Below are 26,357 nucleotides of genomic sequence, written 5' to 3'. Positions count from 1 at the left end.
TTGGTAGAGCAACTGACCGCAAACAACTGACTATGGGTGGCAAGCCACTTTCAAAAGATCTCAGGGATAGAGTTGTGGACAGACATAAGACAGGAGATGGCGACCAAAAACAGCTCAAAGGCTTTATCAATCCCAAGGAGCTCAGTAAAGTCCATAATAAAAAAGTGGCAAGTGTTTAGTACTACTAGGACCCTCCAAACTGGATGGAAGAGCAAGGAGGAAACTGGTAAGAGAGGCTACCAAGAGGCCAATGGCCTCATTGAAGGAATTACAGTATTGTATGGCAAAGAGTGGTCATTGTGTGCATGTGACAACAATTTCACAAGCACTTCACTATTGTGGCTTGTTCGGGAGGGTGGCAAGAGAAAAGCCACTTGTCAAGAAAGGCCACATTAAGGCTCGTTTGAGCTTTGCCAGAATGCACCTTGAAGATTCTGATGCCAAGTGGAAAAAGATCTATGGTCAGATGAGACTAACATCGAACTATTTGGCCTCAATGCCAAACTGTACACTAATGCAGCTCACCATCTACAACGCACCATACCTACAGTCAAGTATGGAGGGGGCAGCATCCTGTTGTAGGAGGCCTGAGGGTAGAAGAAAAAATGGATGGGGCAAAATACCCTCAAATTTTGAGGAAAACCTGCTACTCTCTGCCAGAAAGTTAACGATGGGCAGAATGTTCACTTTTCAACATGACAGCAACCCAAAGCAGACAGCAAAATTGACAACACAGTGGCTGAAGGAGAAAAAAGTGAATGTCCTGGTGTGGCCAGTCAGAGGCCAGACCTAAATCACAATGAAAATCTGTGGAAAGAGCTGAAGATAGCAAACCACCAAGGCTCACCATCCAATTTGACCAAACTTGAAGAGTTAAACTGTAAAGAAGAGTGGGGGGCAAATATTGAGTGGGCTCAATCTAGGTGTGCCAAGCTGATAGAGAAGAATCAACAGACTCAAGGCTGTCATTAAAGCAAAAGGGGGGGGGGGGTCTACAAAATGACATTGACATTAGGGGGCTGATCTTTTATTAATCTCACTATGTCTTGTTTTAGATTTGTTTTTATAAATTTTCTGAACTGTAGCTGTGATAAGTTTCACTTGGATGTTAGAGGTTGCATTGAGTAAGTAAAGCTGGGAAGAAATATTTTTTTATGTGTGTTTTCATTTAAGGCTGTAAAGCAAAAAAAAAAAAAGGGGAATATTTCGAAGGTGGGTGGGGGGGTTCTTTTCTATTCCCACTATATAAATTGGATTGTTGTCATTTTTGCACGGTTAAATAAGACATACTTCACATTTAGATAGATGACAATCACTTTTATTATAAAAGAAAATTAAAATAAATAACTTGGGGGAAAGTATTCGGCATTAACTTGAAAATTGACTTTGGGGGAACCGAGAAGCCAGAGGTGCACGGTTAAATCAATTATTAGCAAATGGGTGACAGGTGAAACTCCCCACACTCCTCAGAGAAGAGGCCTTCCTCTCCGCTGAGCTGTTGAGCAAGATGAAAACGAGTCAGACCAGCAGTCAGTATGGATAAACGCCTAGTGTTAGGAATAATCACTAAAAACGATTTCTGTTGTATGTATGTTACCCCATGTAGTTTGCAGTAATAGATGAGAAAAGGATGACCTCTGTTCTGCATGAAAACGTTAAAGTTTCTGATACAATATAAACCCATGGTGACCATTGTTGGGAAAACAACAAGTAACAGCAAATTTCCACTTTCAAATTTCATTTTTTTGATTTTATTCTAAAAATATATAAAAAAAATGCTTTCACTTTGTGCTTATGGGTTGTTGAGTGTAGACTGATGAGCAAACATGGCATTTATCCATCTAAAATTAAACCTGCAATAAAATAGTGTGCAGAAAGTTAGTCTGAATACTTTCAGAATCCACTGTAGTTATAAGCCAGTCTTTTATATAATATGTTTCTGCAATTTTCACGTTAAATATTAATTATTTAACTTTGCATCCAGACATTTCTGTTCACATTTAACCTGAAAGCCAGAGGTACCAAGGAAAAACTGCATCAGTAAAATAATACAAAAAAAATCTGTAGAATAAAATAAAATATGCTGATGCATATTTTTAATTTATTTTATCCATGCCATGCTGTTTTTCCCGCCAGAGTATAATTTTCTGAAGCTTTAAGGTATTTGTGCAGTCAGTTGCGTAAGTGCAAGTGCTTTTAATATAGGAAATTTGAGGTATTTAGTTAAAATGCAGTTAACATATTGTTAGCGTAGGTGGCACAGAAGTGCACACCGATCAGCTCTGCCACTTTACAGATCCAGCCAGCACACACCATTCAGATCCAGCAATGAATCGTTGGAGTGTTGTTTGCATGTTCTCCCTGAATATCTTTGTTTTGCCATTACTGTATACTTTTGCCAAAAAACAAAGCAAATCAGAATGTAAAAGTGATTTGTGGTATAAGGGAAAGGTGTCCTACAAAATCCTCATTTTTCTCCTGAAACATCCTTCATATGTGTCAGCCTTAGTCAGGGATACAGCTGATTCTCTTGAAAGTTACCCATGAGCTTGGACCCTCTCCTCATGAATTAATATGGAGATAACTTCATAAAGGGGCAAATTAATAGGAAAATGACATGTTTTCAAGCAATTAAAGCTTAGGCAAAAACACATTTAGATGGTTCATATACCCTAAGTTCTTGTCTATAAACCGCGGCTTATCTAAGGAAAAAAGTTGTGAAAATGAAAAAATAGAATATCGGCTTATACATAAGTCCGGCTTATACATCCATCGCGGGGGTTGCGTTCCAGAGCCACCCGCGAAATAAGAATATCCGCGAAGTAGAAACCATATGTTTATGTGGTTATTTTTATATTGTCATGCTTGGGTCACAGATTTGCGCAGAAACACAGGAGGTTGTAGAGAGACAGGAACGTTATTCAAACACTGCAAACAAACATTTGTCTCTTTTTCAAAAGTTTAAACTGTGCTCCATGACAAGACAGAGATGACAGTTCCGTCTCACAATTAAAAGAATGCAAACATATCTTCCTCTTCAAAGGAGTGAAGCAAACAAATCAATATGTCTGTTTGGCTTTTAAGTATGCGAAGCACCGCGGCACAAAGCTGTTGAAGGCGGCAGCTCACACCCCCTCCGTCAGGAGCAGACAAAGAGAGAGAGAGGGAGAGTTTGTTTTTCAGTCAAAAATCAATACGTGCCCTTCGAGCTTTTAAGTATGCGAAGCACTGTGCAGCATGTCTTTTCAGGAATCAGCTTTACAAAAGATAGCAACGTGAAGATAATCTTTCAGCATTTTTAGACGAGCGTCCGTATCGTCTAGGTGTGCAAACAGCCCCCCTGCTCAATCCCCATACGTCAGGATCACAGATAGTCAGCGCAAGAGAGACAGAAAAGTAAGCCGGGTAGCTTCTCAGCCATCTGCCAATAGCGTCCCTTGTATGAAATCAACTGGGCAAACCAACTGAGGAAGCATGTACCAGAAATTAAAAGACCCATTGTCCGCAGAAATCCGCGATATATATTTAAATATGCTTACATATAAAATCACAATTTAAATGACCGCTACTCGCTCGTGTTGACTCGGCGACGCCCAGAGCAGAAAGAACGCGCTCCGGCCGCTCCAACCGCGCCATGCGGGGAGTGAGAGAGACGCCAATATCTCACACTCTCTCCCCCCTTAAAGAAATTAAATGGGTGCGAGTGAGACCACTGACCTCCCTCCCTTCTATTAGTTATAGGTTATAGTACGTTCGGCTTATCCATGAGTCCGGCTTATCTATGATACGATTTTATTTTAAAAATTCGTATGATTTTTGGTCTCCGGCTAATACATGAGTCCGGCTTATAGACAAGAACTTAGGGTAAATGTAAATCTCACTCTACTGTACTTTTCTGAACCAAAAATAAGACCAGCTAAACAATTTGAAATAAAATAAGTCATTGATTGTGAATCTGGTTGTAACAAAACCTGTGGTCGCCATGCGTCTCCCAGGGCTGAACTTGAAGTGTGTTCCTTTGGTGCACTGGTTCTTGGGCTCAAGTCATGGGGAACCCACAAGTCCATTTTACTGGGTTATTACAGAATATTAGTGTGCCACTGGTCACTTGATATCAAACAGTTAAACAAATGGAATTGGTCAGATTTATAAATGTAAGTTTATCCTCTCCATGCTTTGTTTGCTTTTTCTATTGTACATTAAAATTAGAATAGTTATGGGCATTCTTTATTGTAATATTCCCCTTTCCAATTGTGTTTTGAATTACTCTTCAATAGAGGACCTAGAATGCTTACCCATGTCATGCCTGTGCCATGCAGCTTTCTGCTTTAACATGCATGTCCTTATTGAGATGTTCCTCGTCTCCCATTTAAAGCAGCTGGGTATGTAATCTATCCTATATGTATTATGCCAGGCTTTTCTGCTATTTCTAAATGGAGTTCATCGGTTTCAGGATTAATCCAGATTCTCAGTTATTGCCATGGCAACATATTTGTGTGCTGCCATAGAAATCTTTGTTTAATCTTTGTTGTTTTTATGCTTCCATTATTGTTTAATTTCATTAGGTTTGTTTTTGTGGCTATTTTCATGAATGAAAATTGTGAAAGCGACACCTACCTGATGTATGCCAAATGAATGCCTTTCTTCCTTTGTGTTATGGTCCATGGTTGTGGTGATATGATGGTGGACTCCCATCCATTTTCTCAGTGTTGGTGGTGGTTGTAACACTCACTGATGATCAGAAAAGAGAAAGAAAAAGCACAATAACAGCAAACTCAGCCTGAGCAACTTGCTGCCAAATGTTCTCACCATAACCATGTAAGTAATGCATTGAGTCACTGTGTATAGACTATATTTATATTGTTTATAGACTTTAGGCAAGAAATGTGGTGTAGTGGTTAAGGCTTTGGACTTGTGGGTTCAAATCCCACCACTGACAATGTGTGACCATGACCAATGTGAGTCACTTGACCTGCCTGTGGTCCAATTGAAAAACCAAAAGAAATGTAACTAATTGTATCATAAATGTTGTATGTAAGTTGCCTTGGTTGAAGGCATCAACCAATTAAGTAAATGTAATGTATATTTCTCTGTTTTAAACAATTACAATACAAATAGTAGGAAAAGCTGCTGAAGCCATTCCCAGATTAGTGTACAACAGCCTGTTGGTTGCAGTGAGGAAATAATTTGACAAAGCTTCTAAAAATGCAGATTGTAAGGCTATGAAAAGAACAAAAGTAAATCTGACATACAATAGTTAATTTTAAATTAAATAGAAGAAACCCCAGCTGCTTTTTACTTACTGTGGTTTAGAGGTTCTACCATATAATGTCCATAAATCGGGCACCTCTGGTACAAGTACAGCCTAGAGTGTGTCAGTGCCTTTATTATGGAGGTGGGATTGAGCTTGGTTTGGTGCAGCATTGGGTTGGAGCTTTATGAATCCCTTAGAAGACCGGCATTAAAAATTCAGTCCTGTACTGCCTTTTAGACCAAGGGTCTGCAAAGTCAGTCCTAGAGGCCCATAATGGCTGCAGGTTTTTGTTTCAACCCAATTTCTAAATGAAAAGTCAATTATCGGTGTTCAATCACTTATTGCTCAAGCAACATTTTTAGATTTCATTTTAGTTGTCTCATTTGTTAAGTTCCTCAACCCATAATTGCTTATTTTAGTATTAAACTGCTGTATTCACTGTTTCTAATGCCTCCACCTCCTTGTTAGCAATAAGGTGCAGATGATGAAGGAAAACCGGGTCCTCCATCTATCTTGGTTCCATTTACACCTTGTATTTATCCACATCTGTGTGGTTTAGGAAAATATTTGGAAGCAAAAAAGCAATTGTACCAAAAAGGAAAAAAGTGAAGGGCTGAAAATTGCTTATGTGCTTCAGGCTACAAATATTTTTGGATGTTTCCTTTGGAAAGTAAAAAGAATAATCTGATAAGGGAGCATGAAGAGTAATAAGCTATAAAATGAAATGACTGGTTATTGGCAACATCTAATTCAGAAATTGGGTTAGATCAACAACCTGCTGCCACTACAGCTCTTCAGGACAGACTTTTCAGACCCCTGTTCTAGGCTTTTTTTTAATAATTAAAAAAGGTTAGTAGTAAGTAGTACAGAGGGGAAAATAAGTATTGAACGCGTTGACGTTTTTCTCAGTAAAAATATTTCTAATGGGGATATTGACATGAAATTTTCACCAGATGTCTGAAACAACCCAAGTAATCCAAACATACAAAGACATCAAAACAAATAAGTCCATAAATTAAGTTATGTGTAATACAGTGGAGTGTCACAGGGAAATCAGTATTGAACACACTTACAGAAATTTATTTAATACTTGGTAGAAAAGCCTTTGTTGGTAATGACGGCTTCAAGACACCTCCTGTATGGAGAAACTAGTCGCATGCATTGCTCAGATGTGATTTTGGCCCAGCTTCCACACAAACTGTCTTCAAATCTTGAATGTATGAATTCTGATCTTCAGTTTTTTCCATCGATTTTCAATGTGATTCAAGTCAGATGATTGACTTGGCCATTCTAGCAGCTTTATTTTCTTTCTGTGAAACCAATGGAGAGTTTCTTTGGCTGTGTGCTTGGGATACTTGTCGTGCTGAAATGTCCACCCTTGTTTCATCTTCAGCAGATTCTTATCAAGAATGTCCCACTACATCTCTCCATTCATCCTTCCCTCAGTTCTATGAAGTCTGCCAGTGGTTTTTTTGGGGTGATGTGCAGTGACATTACTCCTCCAAACATGGTGTGTGCAATGACATCCAAGGAGTTCAATTTTTGGCCTCATCTGACCAGACTCTTTTCTCACAGTATGTCATTGACTTGTCCAAATGTTGTTCTGCAAACTTTAAATGAGCTTCAACATGCTTTTTCTTCAGCAGTGGAGTCTTGTGCGTTGAGCTTGCATAGAGGCCATGGCAGTTGAGTGCATTACTTACTGTTTTCTTTGAAACAACTGCTCCTGCTAATTCCAGGTCTTTCTGAAGCTCTCTGTGACTGGTCCTTGGACAACTCTTCTGGTTATTCTTTTGACAGATATCTTGCGAGGAGCACCTGGTCATGGCCGGATTATGGTGAAATGATGATCTTTCCACTTCTGGATTCTGGCCCCAGTGGTGCTCACTGGAACATTCACAAGTTTAGAAATATCTGTCAACATTGCCAACAGAAGGTCTTGAGAGCTCTTTGCTTTTACCCATACTGAGATGCTTCTTGTGTGACACCTTGGTAATGATAGGCCATCAAGTAGGACTAAATCAGCTGATATTCATTTGCACTGATAGGGGGCCATCAGGATTGGTTTCTTAATACTATGAGATTTCAGCTGGTGTCTTGGCTTTCCATGCCTTTTTGCACCTCTTTTTCTTCATGTGTTCAATGCTTATTCCCTTTGTCATTCCATTTTATTACACATAATATAATTTAGGGATTTGTTTTGTTTTCTTTCTATGTGTTGATTATTTGGGTTGTTACTGACATTTGGTGAAAAGCATAAGACACCCCTTCTTCTTGTAATTTCTTCCCAATTGCCGTGCGTAGCCAATCACATTGAACCAAACTACACTCTGGATAGGCTCATTTGCTACACACAGTTCCAGTAGGTTTATAGTGAAAAGGGGTAAGGTTTCCTAAAAGCTCTACAAGCCAGGCTAGCCTGCCTAGAATTGGCCTCATCCCAAGCAGTCTGACCTCCCAATAGCCCACTTAGACCCCAAATAAGGAACTTGTCTCCAAAGTTCCAAACATTATATAATCTACAAATACCCTTCTAGGAAAAGGAACTGTAGTCTAGAAAGACAAGTCCCAGTGCCAAATCTTTATAAATGAGTTTTTATTCCAAAAATCTCAAAGAGCATAACTAGTTAAAAAAGAGTTGTCTTAAAGGCAATCCCAGGTGGCCAAGTCAAAAAACAATAATCCAAGAACAAAAGCAAAAATTCCACTATACATGAATATCCAATACTTTCCAGTAAGTGCATTCCTTGAACTTCATTGATCCACTGAAGGATGTACTCTCAGCTTCTGCAAATAAGACAAGGGTGGTCCTTCAGCAGTGATATCAGGGTGCACATTCCTCTTGGGGCTCCACCCACAAAATACAAGGGACAAAGCAGAGCAATTCATGACACTAGAATAAACAACTCCTAAAGGACTGTACATTTAATTATTAACAAAACCAAGAGAAATAATCACACAATCATGAAAAATAATTATCAAAAACAGAAAGTAAATGCAAGCCAGGAAAGAAACCCTGGTTGTAATTTAATATAATAAAGGTCCATATACAGTAATCCCTCCTCCATCGCGGGGGTTGCGTTCCAGAGCCACCCGCGAAATAGGAAAATCCGCGAAGTAGAAACCATATGTTTATATGGTTATTTTTAGAATGTCATGCTTGGGTCACAGATTTGCGCAGAAACACAGGAGGTTGTAGAGAGACAGGAACGTTATTCAAACACTGCAAACAAACATTTGTCTCTTTTTCAAAAGTTTAAACTGTGCTCCATGACAAGACAGAGATGACAGTTCTGTCTCACAATTAAAAGAATGCAAACATATCTTCCTTTTCAAAGGAGTGCAAAGCAAGCAGTCAAAAAAAAAATCAATAGGGCTTTTTGGCTTTTAAGTATGCGAAGCACCGCCGGTACAAAGCTGTTGAAGGCGGCAGCTCACACCCCCTCTGTCAGGAGCATGAAGAGAGAGAGAGAGAGAGAGAGAGAGCCACAGAAAAACAGTCAAAAATCAATACGTGCCCTTTGAGCTTTTAAGTATGCGAAGCACCGTACAGCATGTCCTTCAGGAAGCAACTGCACACAGCCCCCCTGCTCACACCCTCCTACGTCAGCGCAAGAGAGAGAGAGAGAGAAAGTAAGTTGGGTAGCTTCTCAGCCATCTGCCAATAGCGTCCCTTGTATGAAATCAACTGGGCAAACCAACTGAGGAAGCATGTACCAGAAATTAAAAGACCCATTGTCCGCAGAAACCCGAGAAGCAGCGAAAAATCCGCGATATATATTTAAATATGCTTACATATAAAATCCGCGATGGAGTGAAGCCGCGAAAGGCGAAGCACGATATAGCGAGGGATCACTGTACACAGACTTTACCTTTCAGACCTGAATTCTCTTGACTCAGTATCTTATTTCCCATTTTCTTTTGTGTTTAAATGTGGTTTCAGGTTTTCTATTAATTTTTTTAGCCCAACCAATAAGACAGTTTTCTCAAAATCCATACTAGGAGAACTGATTCATCTGGTATACTGCATCAAAGAATAGGACAGGACAGACAGTTCCCAAAAAGAAAAACACCAATAGCTGTGATATTTATCCTGGGATACTGACTTGTTTAGCATTTTCTGTGATCTGTTATTATCTGTGATCTGTTATTCAGTATCTGGATGTGCTGTTGTGAGCCATTTACCTTGCATCGTGTAATTTGTTGTAATCTTGACACTCTATTTCTGACAGCGACTGTGAGTAATAGGGGTGTAATTAACATGGGCATATGTTCCTAATGTTTGAAAAGTTGAAGACCTGATTTAAGGATATATTAAGCAAACCTTTCTGGATTTGTGCTTTTTTATTGAAATACAGAAATATTTTGGTTTCTAAGCCAAGTTGTAAGTTATGACGCATCACAGAGGGGTGCCTTAATGTAGATTATGATTATTTTTCCTGATTTCAGAATAACTGCTTGCCCACTAGGTTATTGTCCTGGCCAACCCACCTTGCAGTTTTTTTTTTCTTTGCCCTTGGAAAGTTCATCAAGAATGCACCAGACAGAATAAGAGTAGTTAAGGGGCCTAATCTTCTCTTTCTAAACCTCTGCAGTAGAACTGCTGTTGGATGAGACCTACCAGCCCTTTTGTTAGTTTTAAATCCTGGCTGTCATGTAACCTGTTGTGTCATGTTGAAGTACAAGAAAAGAGCTGGCAGTCAAACAGGGTTGATCCATTAAAGGCTTCCCTACATTGTGACCTGTTCTACTTCACAGGCACATTCATCTCAATTTTATGTATTTCATCTTTCTCGTTGTATGTATTCGTGTTTATAAAAGTAACAATTGATCAGTAGTTGGGTTGATTTTCTTATATGTTGCAATCTACTGAAAAGATGACAGATCTTGAATCTGGAAGCCTGCCTTTCAGCATGCTGCTGAGCTTATCACCCCTAAGTGTTTTTGCCACAGTCCGTTTAACATTTCCGTGCATGTAACCCTGTAGTTCTTAATAAATATAGGGGTGGAGTGAACTTTGTTTTAGAATGCCAATGTATCTGTTTCTAAAACCTCTGCCTTTTATGGGCAGTCAAATAAAAATTCTGCCCATCTGTTTAATTTAACAAGTAAATTGCTGTGGAGCAATGCCAGTGGTGGTGCAGGCATCGCTGAATTGCTAAATGAATAGGAGTTGGCACCCTTCATGAAAATGAATTTCAAATTAATACATAGGATGTACCACACATGTAGTAAGTGAGGTTTTGGGTTTAAACAAATGTATGGATTGATAGTTAATAAAGTAATGCAAGAACTTTCAAGGAGAAATGAGGAGTTGAAGAAGCTGAAACAAAACAGAGCTGTTATAACAAACCCCAACCTCCTGACATGCGCACACTTGTGCTCATGGCATGACTTAACAGTAAGAGTTGTCATAAAACAGTTTTACATTTTTTATTTTAGTGTTGTTCCCCAGCCCCCCACTAACAAAAACCTTTATGTAGTTATTTTTTTCACTAAAAATCTTTCCATTTCCATGATTAATGTTTTCTGTAATGCTCCACTAGGTTGTGGACACTGGTAAGAGGGATTCTGGCCCTGTCCTCGACAGAGCATTTGTAGTTCTTTAATTTAATTCTTAGGTTTGCCTCTTTGATCCTCATCACAGGTTTTCAGCTGGGTGTAAATCTGGAGACTGAGCTGCTGGCCATGGCAAACCTTTGATTGAGCTCTTTCCACCATTTCTGTGTTGATTTTGATGTTTGTTGTTTTGGGGGGGGGGGGGGGTCGTCGTCGTCATTATCTATTTGATTTTTCCAGTTCCAATTTCTTGGTATGTAGTGAAATTCATTCTTCTGTTGACATTCACAAGAGCTCCTAGCTCCCAGAAAGAAACCCAGCCCCAAAGTGTCAATGGTCCACCATCTTATTCCACAGTGGGTGGGTGTTTTGTGGTGTGCCTGACCTTAACGTTTTTTTTGTCGTATCGTTTGTCAGGTTTTGTCTCATTTGACCACAGCACACAATTGTATTTGTAGATCCACTGATGCTTGGCAAGCTTCAGGTGGTAAGTTTTGAAGCTTGTTCTTAAGGGGCTTTCTTTCTTGGAACGCTTCTTGACAAGATGGTGCCTAATGGTTGATTTAGAAATTAAGAATATAATTTCAGCAAAGTTTATAGCAACGTCTTGGGTGAGACTCAAAACTGTAATTGCTGCCAAAGGGGCTTCTACAAAGTTCTTTTAAAAACTTCTATGAATGTTGGAGTTCAATTTTTAATTTTGTAGTAAATTTCAACCTTTGAGTGTAGATTGATGAGCAAAATGACAAATGTATTCATTTAGAATTAAATCTACAAAACCAAGTGTACAGAAAGTGAAGGGATCTGCGGACTTTTTGAATCCACTGTATCTGACCAGTTACTTAGGAGCCTTTGAGATCTTTTCTTGGCTTCATAAGCTCCCTTTAGCCACAGTTTATTTTTCTTTCTGACAGTTGCAATGCCATTCAGAAGCCTTTAGAAATCTTTTATAACTTTTCCCCTCTTTGTCAGATTATCTTTTATTTTCAGTTACTTCATCTGCAATTTGGTTACCACGCACAAGAAATGATATCTAAAAGGTTTAGAAGGGTCCGTTGAGCAATGCTGGAATTGCTTTCACGTGAATTGGTTTAAGAATCATTGAGTTGGTCAAATTCAGACATCCCGAGAATCTGGAAGGGTGCCCATTCTTTGATAATAGATTTTCTTTTTCTTGTCTTTTAAATGCTGTAAATGATTAGTAGTTGTCAATTAGAACAGCACAGACAGAATGATTTCATATTTGAGTTTGTACCCTGCAAGAGGTGGGGGTTTTGTTTTGTTTGCTAGTGGTAGTGCTGGGCGGTATACCAGTTCATACCAAAAACCGTTTATTTTTTGTTATGATATGGATTTTTCTTATACCTCAACACCGGTTTAAATAGCCTAAACAACGTTCAGAATATGGCGCAGCGGGAAACTGTTTAAGGGGGAACCTTTTTCACTGCTACACTGCTAAACACGCATACAACTGAGTACATGCGTTAGTGGAGGTATTGAGTGGTGAAAATGGGCAGAGAACATTCAGAAACTGAAGCGGTAGCAGATGATAAAGTTGAACGTGATGACACAGAAGAACATTTGCTGAGAAAAAGAGCCATGTCTGTTGTCTGGAGATACTTTGGTTTTAAAAGGTCGGATGTGGACCATTATGTTCAAATGTGTGAATACTGTTTCTATACTACTGGATAATACTGCAAGCCAAGTTGTACTTGTTTTCTTTTGTTCAATACTGTGTAATGTACGTGGGTACCGTGTAATGGTGTGACAATGCCGGTCACCTACAGAGTCTCTCTTCCCACATGGGAGTCTGTTGAACCAACACCGTCAATAGTTATGACCGAAATTAGCTGACAAATCTCATTGAAGCCAGTGGTTGGTGGAAAGTGCTCAAGTGCTTTTGTTAAAAACAGTCAAAAGTAAAACCAAAAGAGTCCATTGTGCAGTGTTCAAAAAAAATATAGTACCCAAATAAATAGCAAATCCATAAAACCAGTGAAACGTGGGGATAAAATCCATAATAAATCCGTTAAAATAGAGGTTGAAATACAATCTCTCTCCTCACCCGATCGCAGCCCACCACCTTCTGTCTCCCTGGCTCTCCCATCACTGGCATTGCCGGTGGAGCCTCTGCAGCACGAACTCCTTTCTGCTGACCCCCTGTCTTTGCTGCTGCTGCCACACTGTGCAGCCAGACTGTCTGAGGTCGGCACACTTCCCATCTTCCTTTGCGCTCACTCAGTCGATCTATTGGAAGGTCTTGCATTTTGCTCGCCCCACTCTACATGCTTACTCAGTGGGGCAAACCAGCCCCTAGAGCATCTCAGCCTGCGCTCCCTCACGGAGCCCCTTCTCGTGCTGCCTTCTCCTTTCTGTTGTCTGGATCGTCTCCCATGACTGTCTTTTCCCTTCTTTAACCTCCTTCTGTTCTATCTTTTCTTTATTCCTTCCCCCTATCCTGCCGGCCCATAAATATACGTCTTCGTGGGTGCAGCACCTTAATCACATGCCACAGGAAGCCAATGAAGCAATTGAGAATGATCACATCCGCACATGCAGGTGCGACTCGCCCCAATCACCTTATCAACTCCCCGCAGTTGTGCAGTCGCGCCCACGGCGAACTGGTTTTAAAAACTGGCCATATTTTTTTTTTTTTTTTTTGAAGCTGTGGTCCCACTATACCACAAATAGCATTATAAATGCAAGTTGCAGTTTTATTATTTGTATATAGCTTAGCTTGAAGCAAGGTCCATATTAATGCGAATTGCCTTAATGATGGTTCAGTTGGTAAAGATGTCATGTGTAATGTACCTGTGCTTGAAGCCTTGAAGTAATAGTATTATTACTGGAAGTTGCACTATTATTTATTTTGTTATTATTTATTAGTTTAAATATTATGCAGTTTAATGATGGTAAAGTTGTTTAAAAAGTCACTAACATGTCAGTGGACAGAGATTGTTAACATTAACAAAGTGTAGTTGGTTTACAAAAATATTTACTATTTATTCCTTTTCTAAGACATGTTCAGTGCAATACAACTTTTGACAAGCACCTCTGGATATTTTACTAAGTCTAAATGCCTCTTTGGAGGGTTGAAAATATGTTGTCAAATTTTTAGTTTAAGTTGTTTGCAAAATGTGTTGAATAAAAAGGTTCTATATTTTGACTGCAACTGTCATGCAATGTGATTCCTTCTCTTTATGGGGGCATGCAAACCTGTATTTATACTTCTGTGCACATTAAAAAATTTTTTTGAAAAATGTACAATTCTCATGACAGTGGAGTAGGTTATTCTTAGCCAGTCTACTGCAGAATTGCAGTGGAAAATGTGGTTAACATCCACTCATGCCAGGGGGGATAAATACCGTGAAATCAGTATAATTTTGAAAAATACCGTGATATAGAATTTTGATCATACCGCCCAGCACTAGTTAGTGGTGTTGACCAGGCTTGCCCAAACTTTTCCATAGACCCTTTAATTAGCTCTTGGTGTGACACCATGTAGAGACATGAACCTTGTTCTTGTTTAAATCTGTACTCCACCATATCACAGGCTTTGCAGTATGAAAATTCAGATTGTTTTTTTCTTAGCAAAACTGTGTGCTGTAGTAGTTAGAATTACAAGATACTGTGATGGACCATACACTTTGACAGCAGTTGACTAGTCCTTTGGTGTGCATCATATTTCTGCTACAGCATTAACTTATCTGATCTGTTTATTGTTTTGTAGGTTGGGCCCATGTGGTATGTGCATTGTATATTCCTGAAGTGCAGTTTGCTAATGTGGCTACGATGGAGCCAATTGTGTTGCAATCTGTTCCTCACGAGCGCTATAATAAGGTATGTTAAGAAGGAAAAAAAATACAAACCTAGCACAGATTGTTATTGCTTGTTTCCTTTTGCCATTAATGCTGGTAGTATGTCCTGTTATTGTCTGAAACTACATTGCAAACTAACAGATTGCTGATTCATCCACAGAAGACTTGCCTGGATGACTGAACATGGCAATTAGTATGCCATTGCTTGTATTGTAAAAACACAGCTCTGCTTTTTTTTTGTAAATTTCTAGTAACGAGTATTTTGTGGGTGTTTAATATCCACAATTTCAAAGTGATTACTGCATATAGCACACCTTTCACCATTATTTTTAGTGGTAAGACACCGTGTAAAAATAAAATGATGATATTGTCAGTACCCATCACTGATTCACACTGAGTGTGCTCAAATCCCTAAACTTGCCATTACATGCTGTGTCAAAATAATGGAGAAACCTGTGCTATGTAGAGTCACTATTTAGACATTGTTCTGCATAAAGGCATCATATAAATAAACACATGCAACAAAAGAAGCCAGCCAATGTTAACAAACATGAATGTCATTCTTGTACTTGAGGGTGGTTTATGGTTACAGGTTAGGTGCTCTTTGGTTTATTCCTAATCTCTATTGGTTTATTGATGCAGCTAGAAATGCTGTACACTGTTCTTTAGGCAACATAGTTCCCTGCATTTGCTATGACTGTGTGTCCCTACAGTCCTGAGGAAGAGACTGAGCACGTTTGAAAACCAGTTGTTTTTAGATGTGTTGGTTTCACTTGTAAATGTGGGTGACATTTCTCTTTCAACAGTTAGAACAGATGATCTCATCACATTAAGTGCAAATCATTTTAATTAAATAACCTCCAGCTCAACATTTTGGAAAAACTGAGGGATGTAGGTTGCATGGCAGTAAAGAGAAGCCTGTTGGAAAGCTCAAGTTCATTTGATATGGTTAGTTCTACATCATTTACTGTTTGGCAGGGCATGCACCAGAGAACGCCAGAGGTCCAGTGAACTTTACCACTGTGGCTGGTAGACAGGGAACAAAAACAGTTGGGGAATATGAGGCAATAAGCAACATTCACTATTATTAGGTGAGCTGCACTTTGTTCACCATAAAACAAACAATTTTTTTAGTTTTAAAATGTTCAGCATGACAGAGTAGTTGAATGGGGGATCTGTGAGTGAAATTGGTTTTACTGTAAATATCCTTGTTGTTCCCAGTTATAAGTAAAAATGTTGAACACGTGAGTGAAACCTCATTATTTTGCTACATATTTGACATGAATTTATCTTGGTGTTATTTGAATGTTTTTATTTATCAAAAATAAGCCAACATTTCTTGAATCTTTAAAAAAAAATCAAGTAAATTGAAAGCCGTGCGATGAGTGAATGAAAACCTGCAGCCGCTGTGGCCTTCTAGTGTCTGAGTTTGGAAGAAATGCTCAGAATGCTCATCTGCTATCAGTTTTTCATGCCCCCATCCAAAAAAAACCTCCTGTTACAACTCCAGTCAGTGTTTCATTTAATTTCTGTATGTGTGCTAGTGCCATGCAACCATCATGGTGATTAAAAAAAAAAAAAAATCAGAAATGTCACAGATTAAATTGTTATAGACATGAATGGCTTTGCTGGGGTTTGTGCTTTCTGACAAGTGGACATTTGAAGGTTGCTGCATGGACATTTCAACACTTCAGGTCAAAGTATGGTTTTTACCTGCCATTGTTTGTAAACATTTAATGTCCAATTTAAATGTACGGATTCCTGCAATCCTTAGCAGGGAAATTTACAATTTTGAGTAAGTTGTTCCTTTACGCCTTTTTGTAAATTCACATTGAAACAAACTTTTTAAGCCACTGCCAAATTACACTTTTCATTGTATTTCTTCTTTGGAAACATTGTTATCTGTAAGAAACAGACTGAAGGCCACAGTACGGGGCACGGAGCTTTAACTGGCAGCATCTTAAGTCATCAACACGTTACATGACTTCTAGTGAAAGGACGACATCAAACTTTGTAAATGTAGTTGCTGTTCTTTTTGCATAAGAAAGTCAAGTTGCACAGCTAGGAATACTAGGGAATGACCGGCAGTAACATGCTGCCTGACCACGTTAGTGCTCTACATATTCTTTCTAGGTATGGTGAGTTTAGTCTGTTTGAGGTCCAAAACACCTGCATTTCCTATTCCATGTTGCTTTAGTGCATTTAGATAGATAGATAGATACTTTATTAATCCCTAAGGGGAAATTCACATACTCCATTTATTGTACTTTCAGCTGATTGCTTATTGGTTGTCATCTCTCGTGCACGCAGAGCCCCATCCCTACCACTAAAGACAAAATCAGACTAGTCGGCCCGAGTCTGTGGAGATGTCGGACTACACAACTGGTGGTCATGGGGAGCACCCCATGAATGTCTACAATTCACTTAAGATTATATAAATAAAGTCTGCGACTGATAAATGCTGCAAAAATCTTGCTGAGTGACATTAGTTTTTAGCTGAATGGTCAAACTGTCTGTGTGACATGGAGGAAGTGATCTTGCATAGATTTTTAATTGTTGTTATTGATCAATTGTTGTTGGTTTAATGTATGATCTTGTAATGTTCTAAGGTTTTTCAGGTAAAGAAGACCACATTTTTGAGTTAAGGTTGTTACGTTTACTAATGATGGTGTCAGACAGTTGGCTGCAAATTGATTAGCATTTTGCTGGACATGATGACAGTTAGAACACCATTCAGCCCATCAAGCACATAATCTTGTTCACACAGTTTCTCCGAAATAACAATGGGGTGAGTTTTGAAAGTCCACAAAATCCTGCTATCCACCACATTACCTGGCCTCTTACTCCATGTGCCTGTTGTTTTGTGCATATCGTATTTGTGTGAAATGTATTCTTAAACTTTCAATGATGTCCTCGTGCTCTTCCTGAGCAATTCATTGTTATGTAGTGGCTGGATTCCACAGTACAGTGACTTGCAAAAGTTGAATCCCCCTTGCTTAAAATGTCTTGTACTGTGAATAGTTTAAGTGAGCTAAATAAAGTTTTCATGGATTCTAGACATCAACTTTACCTCCACCATTCCTGTTAACTGCCATTTCTTAATAACATTACGAACTAAGGAAACAGTGACCTGAAAACGCTCTATCTACTTGTAGCCTTCTCCTGCTTTGTGAGCATCAATTTTTTAATTGTTCAGAGTGCTGGGCAGCTGCTTAGAGGAGCCCATGGCTGCTGTTTGTTGCGACGAGGTTTGAGGAGTCAGAGAATTTATACAGCTTTGTAATTTGCATCACCTGTGGTTTCCTAACAATGACTGTGAATAAGCCATAGCCCTAATGTGCTAATGAAGGTCTGAGACCACCTTGGGAAAGGTTATCTGAGACCTCAAATACCTTGGGATGCCCATACCTTTGCATGGTGCTCCCTTTTTCACTGTACAATTGTACAAAATAAAATCAATACATTATTCTTGCATAAAATGCTCAGAAGAAATGTTATCTTTAATTTTATACCTTTTGGTGGTCAGTTCATCTGCTCACTTAAAGTTTCACAGTAACAAGCATTTTAAGCAAGGGGACTCAAAGTTTTGCATGCCTTTTTACTAATTCCCTTTATCATAGTTGTTTACAGGCACACAACTGCTAAAACCTGGTTTCTTAAAAATCCATGTAATCTTCTGCAGTTCTCCTTTGTCAAAATGCTGCTGCATCATTAAACTTCATAAAAAAAATGTTAAAGATCATCAGCAACCGTGAATCCTAAAATAAGCATGACGCCGGTGGTAGTTTTTCATGTGTTTTATGAATGTGTTTTGTCAAATTAACACTTTATTTATAGGTTTCTACTACCGGATTGCACTTTTCACACTCTTTTGTGTTAGGTTGTGTGATTGGACCTTCCTGGAATAATAGCAATTCAGGTATTTTTACTTCAGTAAGATAAGTGCTACATTAGTTTACCCATTACTTTAAAAGTAATCTGACTACATAACACACGTTACTTTTAAGGTGTAACTGCTCACTAGGTTGTGTTGCTGAGTTTAGCACTGCACATTCAGCTCATTAACATACAGTTAAACATTTCTGAAATTTTATCATCCCGGACAAGGACTAATGCAACATTTACATCTGGAAGCTTGTTTTGTGGATTCTTCTAACTGTGGCTACTGATAGTATGAGCAAAGCAAATACATGTGCAGTCTGACAGAGCACAGCAAACTACAAAATGTTTAATGCATACCAGGTTAAGGGTTTACATGGTCACATAATTGGGCTATTCATGAGGAACTTGGCCTCTGTCAATAAGGTTTCACAGAGGCCAATTACCTGGTTCCTGTAACTGAAAAAAGGGTTTACATGGCATTTTAGAAACCAGGTTCCTGTGAATAACCGGGTTATTAGGCACATGTGAATTTACCTAATCTTAAACATTTCAGTCAGGTCAACTCTTAATCTTGTTCAACTCCTTCAGTTGCTTCCCATGGCTTCTTACCGTCAGAGTCCAAAACTGCACACATTACTCCAGATGAAGCCTCACCAGGGCTGTGTATAGCTTAAGTAGGACCTCCATTGACTTGTACGCTACACTCCTGAGTGCTGTATAGCCTAACATCCTATTAGTCTTCATAATCCCTTCTGCACACTGTCTGGATGTGGAAAATGAAAAATCTTGGAACATTACTAGATCATATACCTAGAGGCAAGCAGCAATTGAGAAGCAATATTCTTTTCCCAAAATTCATGGTGATTATTTTTTTTTATATAGAATTGCATTTTCTTTTCTCTGTCTGCTATAAATACCAGCGAAACTTTGAAATGTCTGCAGCAGTTTTTAAACTGTGCCAGGTTACAGTGGAGGAGCCACAGGAAGTGTGTACGTTTTAATATAATCTCAATTTCGGTACACAGCTGCAGAGGTTTTGGCCACAGCAAGACAGGAATGAAAAAGAAACGTTGCTTGATAGCCTGACATGCCTTTTTCAACTCTGTTATCATATGAGGAATGTAGGAGTTCATCTCATGTTTTTCCTCCTAAACTGTCTTCCAGTTAAAGCAGCTGAGTAAGCCGTTAAATGTGGCTTCCGAGAGGCGCATTATGCAGGAAGTGGTGCGATAGAACGTGTGGTAACTGTGCACTTTCCACACATCAACCAGAAAAATAGGACAAGGACAGGACAATGTCAGCCTCATTCAGTGTGCAGATGATTGGGGGTGGGGGGGGGGTATTTTAAACACGAAAGGCTGACCACAGCTTTGTTGAACATAAAGGAAAGTTCCAACAGGAAAGATGTTGGGGCAGGAAACTGTTGATTTTTTCCAGGTTGCTTTGTCCCTCATGGGCTTGTAGTCTGCCCCTTCTTATTGTTTCACTAATTGTTGTCCAGTGATTGAACCAGAAAAATTTCAAACCCAGTCTGTATTCGTTGTATGCTTAATCATGTGGAATGTATTTAACTTTCCCCATGGTTTGGAGACAAGCATAGAGAAAGCAATGTGTGCTGTATCAAATCCAGATGGAGGTAAAGCACTGGCTTGCTCCTTGTTTGTGCTCTGTTAATTGTTCCACCTCTTATCTCAGTCATCGCACTGAACATTTATGTCAAGCTATACATGGCAGCACACAGTCTTTAATAGCTCAGTTATTTTTTTTGGATTCAAAACATCTGTTTGCTTTTGTGCGAGTATGGAATGCTGTTTGTATGTGTAGTGGCTAAATTTAAATTTCTCAACCAATGCAGAACCAGGAATGATTCGGTCAGCAATGTTTAGAAGGTCCACACTGCAGGAGTCCTCCATGGCTAAACTGAATTCCTTCCCCTGAGACCTACAACACAAATTGAGTGGCTTTTTATCCCAGTGTGTCATAATACTTTAAATGCACTTCCCTTTCATTTCCACTGATGTCCTCAAGTCTGCGATTCAACATTAAGCTGAAAGAATTCTGCTGGATTTACTTTATCAACGCTTTTGAATATTTTAAATACCTTGATTAGGTCTCCGCTGCTTGAGTCTAAACAGGTTTTATTCTCCGAGTCTATCAGAGTAGGACATATCCTTTAGTAGATGGTGGTTCTCCTCTACACAGCTTCAAGTACTGCTGTCTTTCTTGTACTGTCGTGGCTACTTATGTAAGAAACCTTGAAAACCACAAAACAATGGCTATGGTACAGGAGTTATGAAATAAAGGATTTGTGTAAAACTGACAAGTTTGATGTCACTCAGGAAACTTTACATTTTGGACAAATGTTGTTTGTTTTTTTTTTTAAAAGGAGGTGACCGATTTGAATTTGGAATGTTAAAGCATCACAAGTTTCTAACATTACAAATGTGAATTAATTTGACTCACACATTAAATATTCCTCTTTAGCAATATTTCTAACCAACTAGAAATCTTACAATTGCATATGTTAGAAATCTAACAGGTTGGCTCATCGGCAAAGCAGAATTTAAAAGCACATTGTTATAAGAACAGCTTTAAAGAGTTTGTTTAAATGGAATGTCCTGAATTATTTTGGAAGTCACCAATTGAACAGCACTTACACACACACACCTCTCTTTCTTTCTCTCTCTCTCTCTCTCTCTCTCTCTCTCTCTCTATCTTATAGTGCCTTTCACTTCTATCTATATATCTATATATACAGTATAATCCAATGTCTGTCCGATTTTCACATGAAAACTACTTAACGGATTTAGATCATTTTTATAATCTGCTTTAACATTCCGGTTGATTTTGCAACTTCTCTCATCTCGCTAAGTATTATAGTTGCGGCACGTATTCATTCGTGCAAATCTGAGAGACAGACTTTTGGCCTGAGGGGAGGGGGAGGCGGGACCTCAGGAATAGGGAACCGGGCAAGGTCCTCCTCACTCACGTGCCAGCCTCCGTTCAAGTTGCTGTACCTCTCGCCATGTCTTGCCTCCTCTTACCTAGCAATACCTGTTTATTCATTGACATAATCATCTACAGATTGTTAAAGAGTTACATTTAATGTTTTTGAGAGAGATCGATCAGAGGTACGTGTGTTTTAGAGGGTGGCTGCTCATTGCCAGAGATCTCTCAGCCACGTGCTCTTTTCCCCGCACGGGGACGCAAAGTTTGATGTTGGGGCGTACCTACCTTCTGTTTGTCCAGAGATACCTTGCCAACTTTTTACATTTTTGGCAAAGAGATCACGGCTACATTCTCATCCCTGACAGGAAAACCAAAAATATTATAAATCAAGAGGCCCTCGGATACGAAAGCTATTAATATAAATTCTTCTCAATACAAATGATTACATTTTGTTTTTGATTTTTACAGTTTGTCCTGTTTCATTACTACATGGGTGGAGCCACGGGGGACAGCTAGAATGTATGTATGTATGTATGTATGTGTTGAGATTTGGAAACCATATCTTTATACAACTCACACGTTTATTAAGCACTATTATACACAAGTTTCAGTCCCAAACACCACACAAAGCACTCAGCAATAATCTCCACAATGAACTTCATTCTCTGTCCTCCTGGGAGCTTTGTCCTACTCCCACTCCCGACTATGGCTCCCAGACTGTAGTAAGGCGGTGCCTTTTATTCCTGCCCGGATGTGCTCCAGGTGGCTGGTGACGTCCATCTGGCAGCACTTCCTGGTGTGGCGGAAGTGCTGCCCTTTGCACCAGAAGCACTTTGGGCGTCCCTGGCAGGTTCATCCGCCATCTTGCCTGGTGTGGTGGAAGTAACCGTTCTCCGTGTCCCACGAGTCTTGCGGCACCCCCTGGCGGTGGCCATAGGTCCAAACAGGCCAGAACCCCTTTGTTCCTCTCCCGTGGTCCCCTCGTAGTCCAGAGCGGTTGCCCCCTTGTGACCCGGATGCTGTTCCTGTCCTTTTCTGGTCCCTCCAAGCATCCCGGCCAAGTAAGAACACCAGCAATCTGCCACAGTGCCCCATCACCAGTGAAGAACCGTCCTTCGTAGCGGCTTGTCCTGCGAGTGTATAATTTAACCGAAGCGGGCATAATTGGTTGTCTTCCATGGCCTGGTCATGTATAAAATAAAATAGACACAGGGGCGGAGACGTTGCCCTGACGCTACTGTCTGGCTTTTCCCTTTCTGAAATAGGGCCAACGCTCTTCCCTTTGACCAGCACCCTGGTCGCCAAAACCTCGGCACCCGCTCCAGTTTGGTCCACTCCCCTTCATCAGGGTACTTAGGGGAATCATCCTCGCTGAATTTGGAGTTCCCCTCTGCCTCTGCAGAGGGCAGATTGTCACACTACATGAGCTCACGTCTCATTCTGTAGGAAGAACCAGCTTTCCTCCTTTGATTCTTCCTATTCCTCTGGGGCATTCTGACGGCTTGGGTCTTCCTACGGGAAAATAAAAGACCCCTTGCCATCTGCGCCCCTGCAGAACGCCGCGAGACTGATGCTGGCTCCGGCGGTAGAGCACTAAGACCCACGGTACTCGTGAGCCGGCGTCTTGGCTCCACCCCTTCCAAGCGATCAGCACTTCATGTCGCTTACACTTTTGGAGATGCTGCTACTCGCTCTCCGGAACTGCGCGATACCGGGGAAACATTCACTCGCTTCTCCTCTTTGCTTTGCGGTATCGGTTTTACTCACCTTTACTGCCACAAACCCCAGGCCAAAGTTTCCAGTGTCGCGTCCTTCCGTCCTGTAATGTCCCGTCTGACATGGCGCAACCGCCTTCCCCTTCAGCTCGTCCGTACAGACTCGGAGGTCATGTTCTACCTGTTTGATCCTCTGCATTAATCGAAGCATCCTCTCTGATTCTTCTCGATCTGCAGGCAGAAATACAGCTTTAGCCAGTGGAGGACTTACCTTATAATCGGTGGTCCTCACTGGCTTTGCATCCTGGAGCTTTCTTCTGGGATTCCCCGGACCCTCCCCTCGCTCGAGATGGACGTTCGCCTGTCCCGTCGTCAACCAATCACCGACGGGAACACGGCACACACCTTCTAATCCCTTGCCTGTCACGGGGAGGGACTTTCGGTCCGTCGCCATCTTGCTTCTCCTCCTGAGGGGTCTGCGAGACTTGCTGCCATCCTTCTGCCTCGGCCTTTGCAGACGTGGCGGATCCTCCCTTTCTTCAAGTGACGCCATTCCGGCTTCGCAGTCAGGTTATGCACACCCCAGCCAGTGACGCGGTGCCAGGTAGGTTCCTCTGGATGCGTCAATGGTTGTGCCTACCGCTGCTTTCCCGGCGACGACGAACATTGGAGCATCCGCCTGTCTCTTGCCTTGGCCGACATTCCACACACCCTTCGGGTGGATGACGGCTCTCTGGAGAATCTCCGACGGCTTTGTGGCGATTCGCGGCACGTCCGCGGTGAGTGTGCAGACCTCCTTCCTGCGGTGCGTGCTGAGGTCCCGGGCAGCTCACAAAAATTTTATTTGTTGGATCCCCCGCTTTGTAACAAGCGGAAGGTCCCTGTTCGGGCGCCATTGTGAGATTTGCTCGGACACCACCAGTCGGAAACCACATCTTTATAAAACTCACACGTTTATTAAGCACCATTATACACAAGTTTTAGTCCCAAACACCACACAAAGCACTCCGCAATAATCTCCACAATGAACTTCTTTCTATCTCAGTCCTTAGCCGCCTCTACTCTCCTCCTGGGAGCTTTGTCCTACTCCCACTCCCGACTATGGCTCCCAGACTGTAGTAAGGCGGCGCCTTTTATTCCTGCCCAGATGTGCTCCAGGTGGCTGGTAAAGTCCATCCGGCAGCACTTCCTGGTGTGGCGGAAGTGCTGCCCTTTGCACCGGAAGTACTCCGGGCGTCCCTGTCAGGTTCATCCGCCATCTTGCCTGGTGTGGTGGAAGTAACAGTTCTCCGTGTCCCACGAGTCTTGTGGCGCTCCCTGGCGGTGGCCACGGGTCCAAACAGGCCAGAACCCCTTTGTTCCTCTCCCGTGGTCCCCTCCTAGTCCAGGGTGGTTGCCCCCTCGTGACCCAGACACTATTCCTGTCCTTTTCTGGTCCCTCTAGGCATCCCGGCCAGTTAAGAACCCCAACAATCTGCCACAGTGTATATATGTATGTGTGTATATATAATGTGTATAAATGTTTGAATTGTTATATTTAGTATGGGTTTAAGCAGTATTTTTCAGATAAAGCACAGAAAATGTCTGAGATTAAATTTAGAATGTGCATATGTGAAGACAAATCAGTTAGTTTGTTGTGATGTCTTTCCTGAAATCCCCCCAGGATTATAACCCCCAATTTGTCGTTAAACTTTGGGTATTACCATCTCTGCTACACATTAAAATTCATTCCTTGCATTGTATTTTGATTTTTATGAATGCCAGTAGTTGTTCGTTTAAATGATAGTCGATTAACTACTTGATGGATGTGGCAGTATATTAAATGGATTGTGGCAGTGTTTTAAAATATTTTAAAATATATGAATACAGTCATTTTAAATTACTGTATTCATATATTTTATATTGTATTCCAGAAAAAGGCACAATATCGTTTACTACAGTAATGGAGGTACTTTAATAAAAAGCCATTGAATGGGGTGTTTGGGTTTCCGTTTTTGATGTAGTGTCAAAGGGAAGTGAGCATCATAAATTTTCACTGATAATGGTATTGAATGCAAACATTCTGTAATCCTGACACTTCTGGGTGAGGGCTTGTCGTTTTGATCCCGTATGCACATGGGCCTACACCTTTAACTTTAAGCAAAATCAAACCTGTTTGATTGTCAAGTCAGTCTAGTTGGACTGAGTCACTGGGTGGATTAAAGGACACCGGAGTGGCAGTCATGAGAGTGTGCTGTGACTGCCTCTGGCATGCTAAGATTATATAAATGAAGTCTGCCACGGAAAATCGCTGGAAAAATGGTTTAATGTGATGGGGGCTTTACTTAGCCAAGCCTAAAAGGTGAAGTTGACTTTGACAAGCCATTCTGTTTACAAAGTGGTGTCTGCTGCTTGATGGGATGATCACTTTGGCACATTTAAGTTAGGGTCAGTTGTCACCCTATTTGACATGAAGTACGTGGCTCTTTCTTGAAAATCTGTGGTGTTCAGACCACATATGAGGTGTTTGTTTAGCCTTTTTTTATCCTTTTACCTGGGCGCTGAACACATAAATAAGGTAGCATCAAGGATCTAAGCAGTCAGAGAGATGCACTTGGGGAGCCTTATGTCTGAAGCTGTATGTGATATTTGGATCATTTTGGCACTAGCTAAGCAACTCGGGAGATGTGGCCCAGAATATCTCTTCCAGTTTGTGCACGTGCAGCTGGAGTTGAAAGGAGACTGTCAAATCCATGAGTGGACAGTTTTTCTTTACACACAATACTGATGTGTATACATAGGGAAAGTACTGCAGTGGGGGCAAAGTTTCAACTTCAACTTTTTAACAGGTTTATACATTAGGCATTCCTGAAAACATTTTGAAAGATTTCAGAGGTTAGACTTGTGTGAGTTTTTAGACATTTTAACTAACAAATGAATCTGTGAATGACAATGATAGCTGCCACATTTTGTAATATTGTGAATTACAAGAAGCCAATTGCTTTTGAGCAGAATCCCTCCATTGGATACAACAGCTAACATCATGTTGTTGTCAGAAAAGCAATGTATTAGGTGTGTGCCTCACTTTTGACCAAGTCATTGGAACTTCATTGAGATGACTCATAGGAGCTTGGCAATGAAGCCTTTGCACTCTACGCGACTGTATTTTAATCCACATCTGAATTCCTAATCTTTCCTTTT

The 26,357-nt window shown here is 40.6% G+C and overlaps 1 protein-coding gene across 11 annotated transcripts in view; it reads left to right on the top strand.

Moving 5' to 3' along the window:
* Positions 1-26,357, top strand: part of mllt10 (MLLT10 histone lysine methyltransferase DOT1L cofactor) — a 193,445-nt gene that overhangs the window by 95,979 nt on the left and 71,109 nt on the right. For 8 of the 11 annotated variants that reach the window (XM_051929241.1, XM_051929242.1, XM_051929244.1 and 5 more), the window contains one exon: positions 14,544-14,653. The exons of the other annotated variants lie outside the window; for them this stretch is intronic. In XM_051929241.1, coding sequence (XP_051785201.1) covers positions 14,544-14,653 — 110 coding nt within the window. The remainder of the gene's footprint in view (positions 1-14,543; positions 14,654-26,357) is intronic. 11 annotated transcript variants of the gene reach the window in all.

Source organism: Erpetoichthys calabaricus, chromosome 6, assembly GCF_900747795.2.
Source record: "Erpetoichthys calabaricus chromosome 6, fErpCal1.3, whole genome shotgun sequence".
NCBI classification, from domain to species: domain Eukaryota; kingdom Metazoa; phylum Chordata; class Cladistia; order Polypteriformes; family Polypteridae; genus Erpetoichthys; species Erpetoichthys calabaricus.
This window is presented reverse-complemented; position numbering and strand designations above follow the sequence as displayed.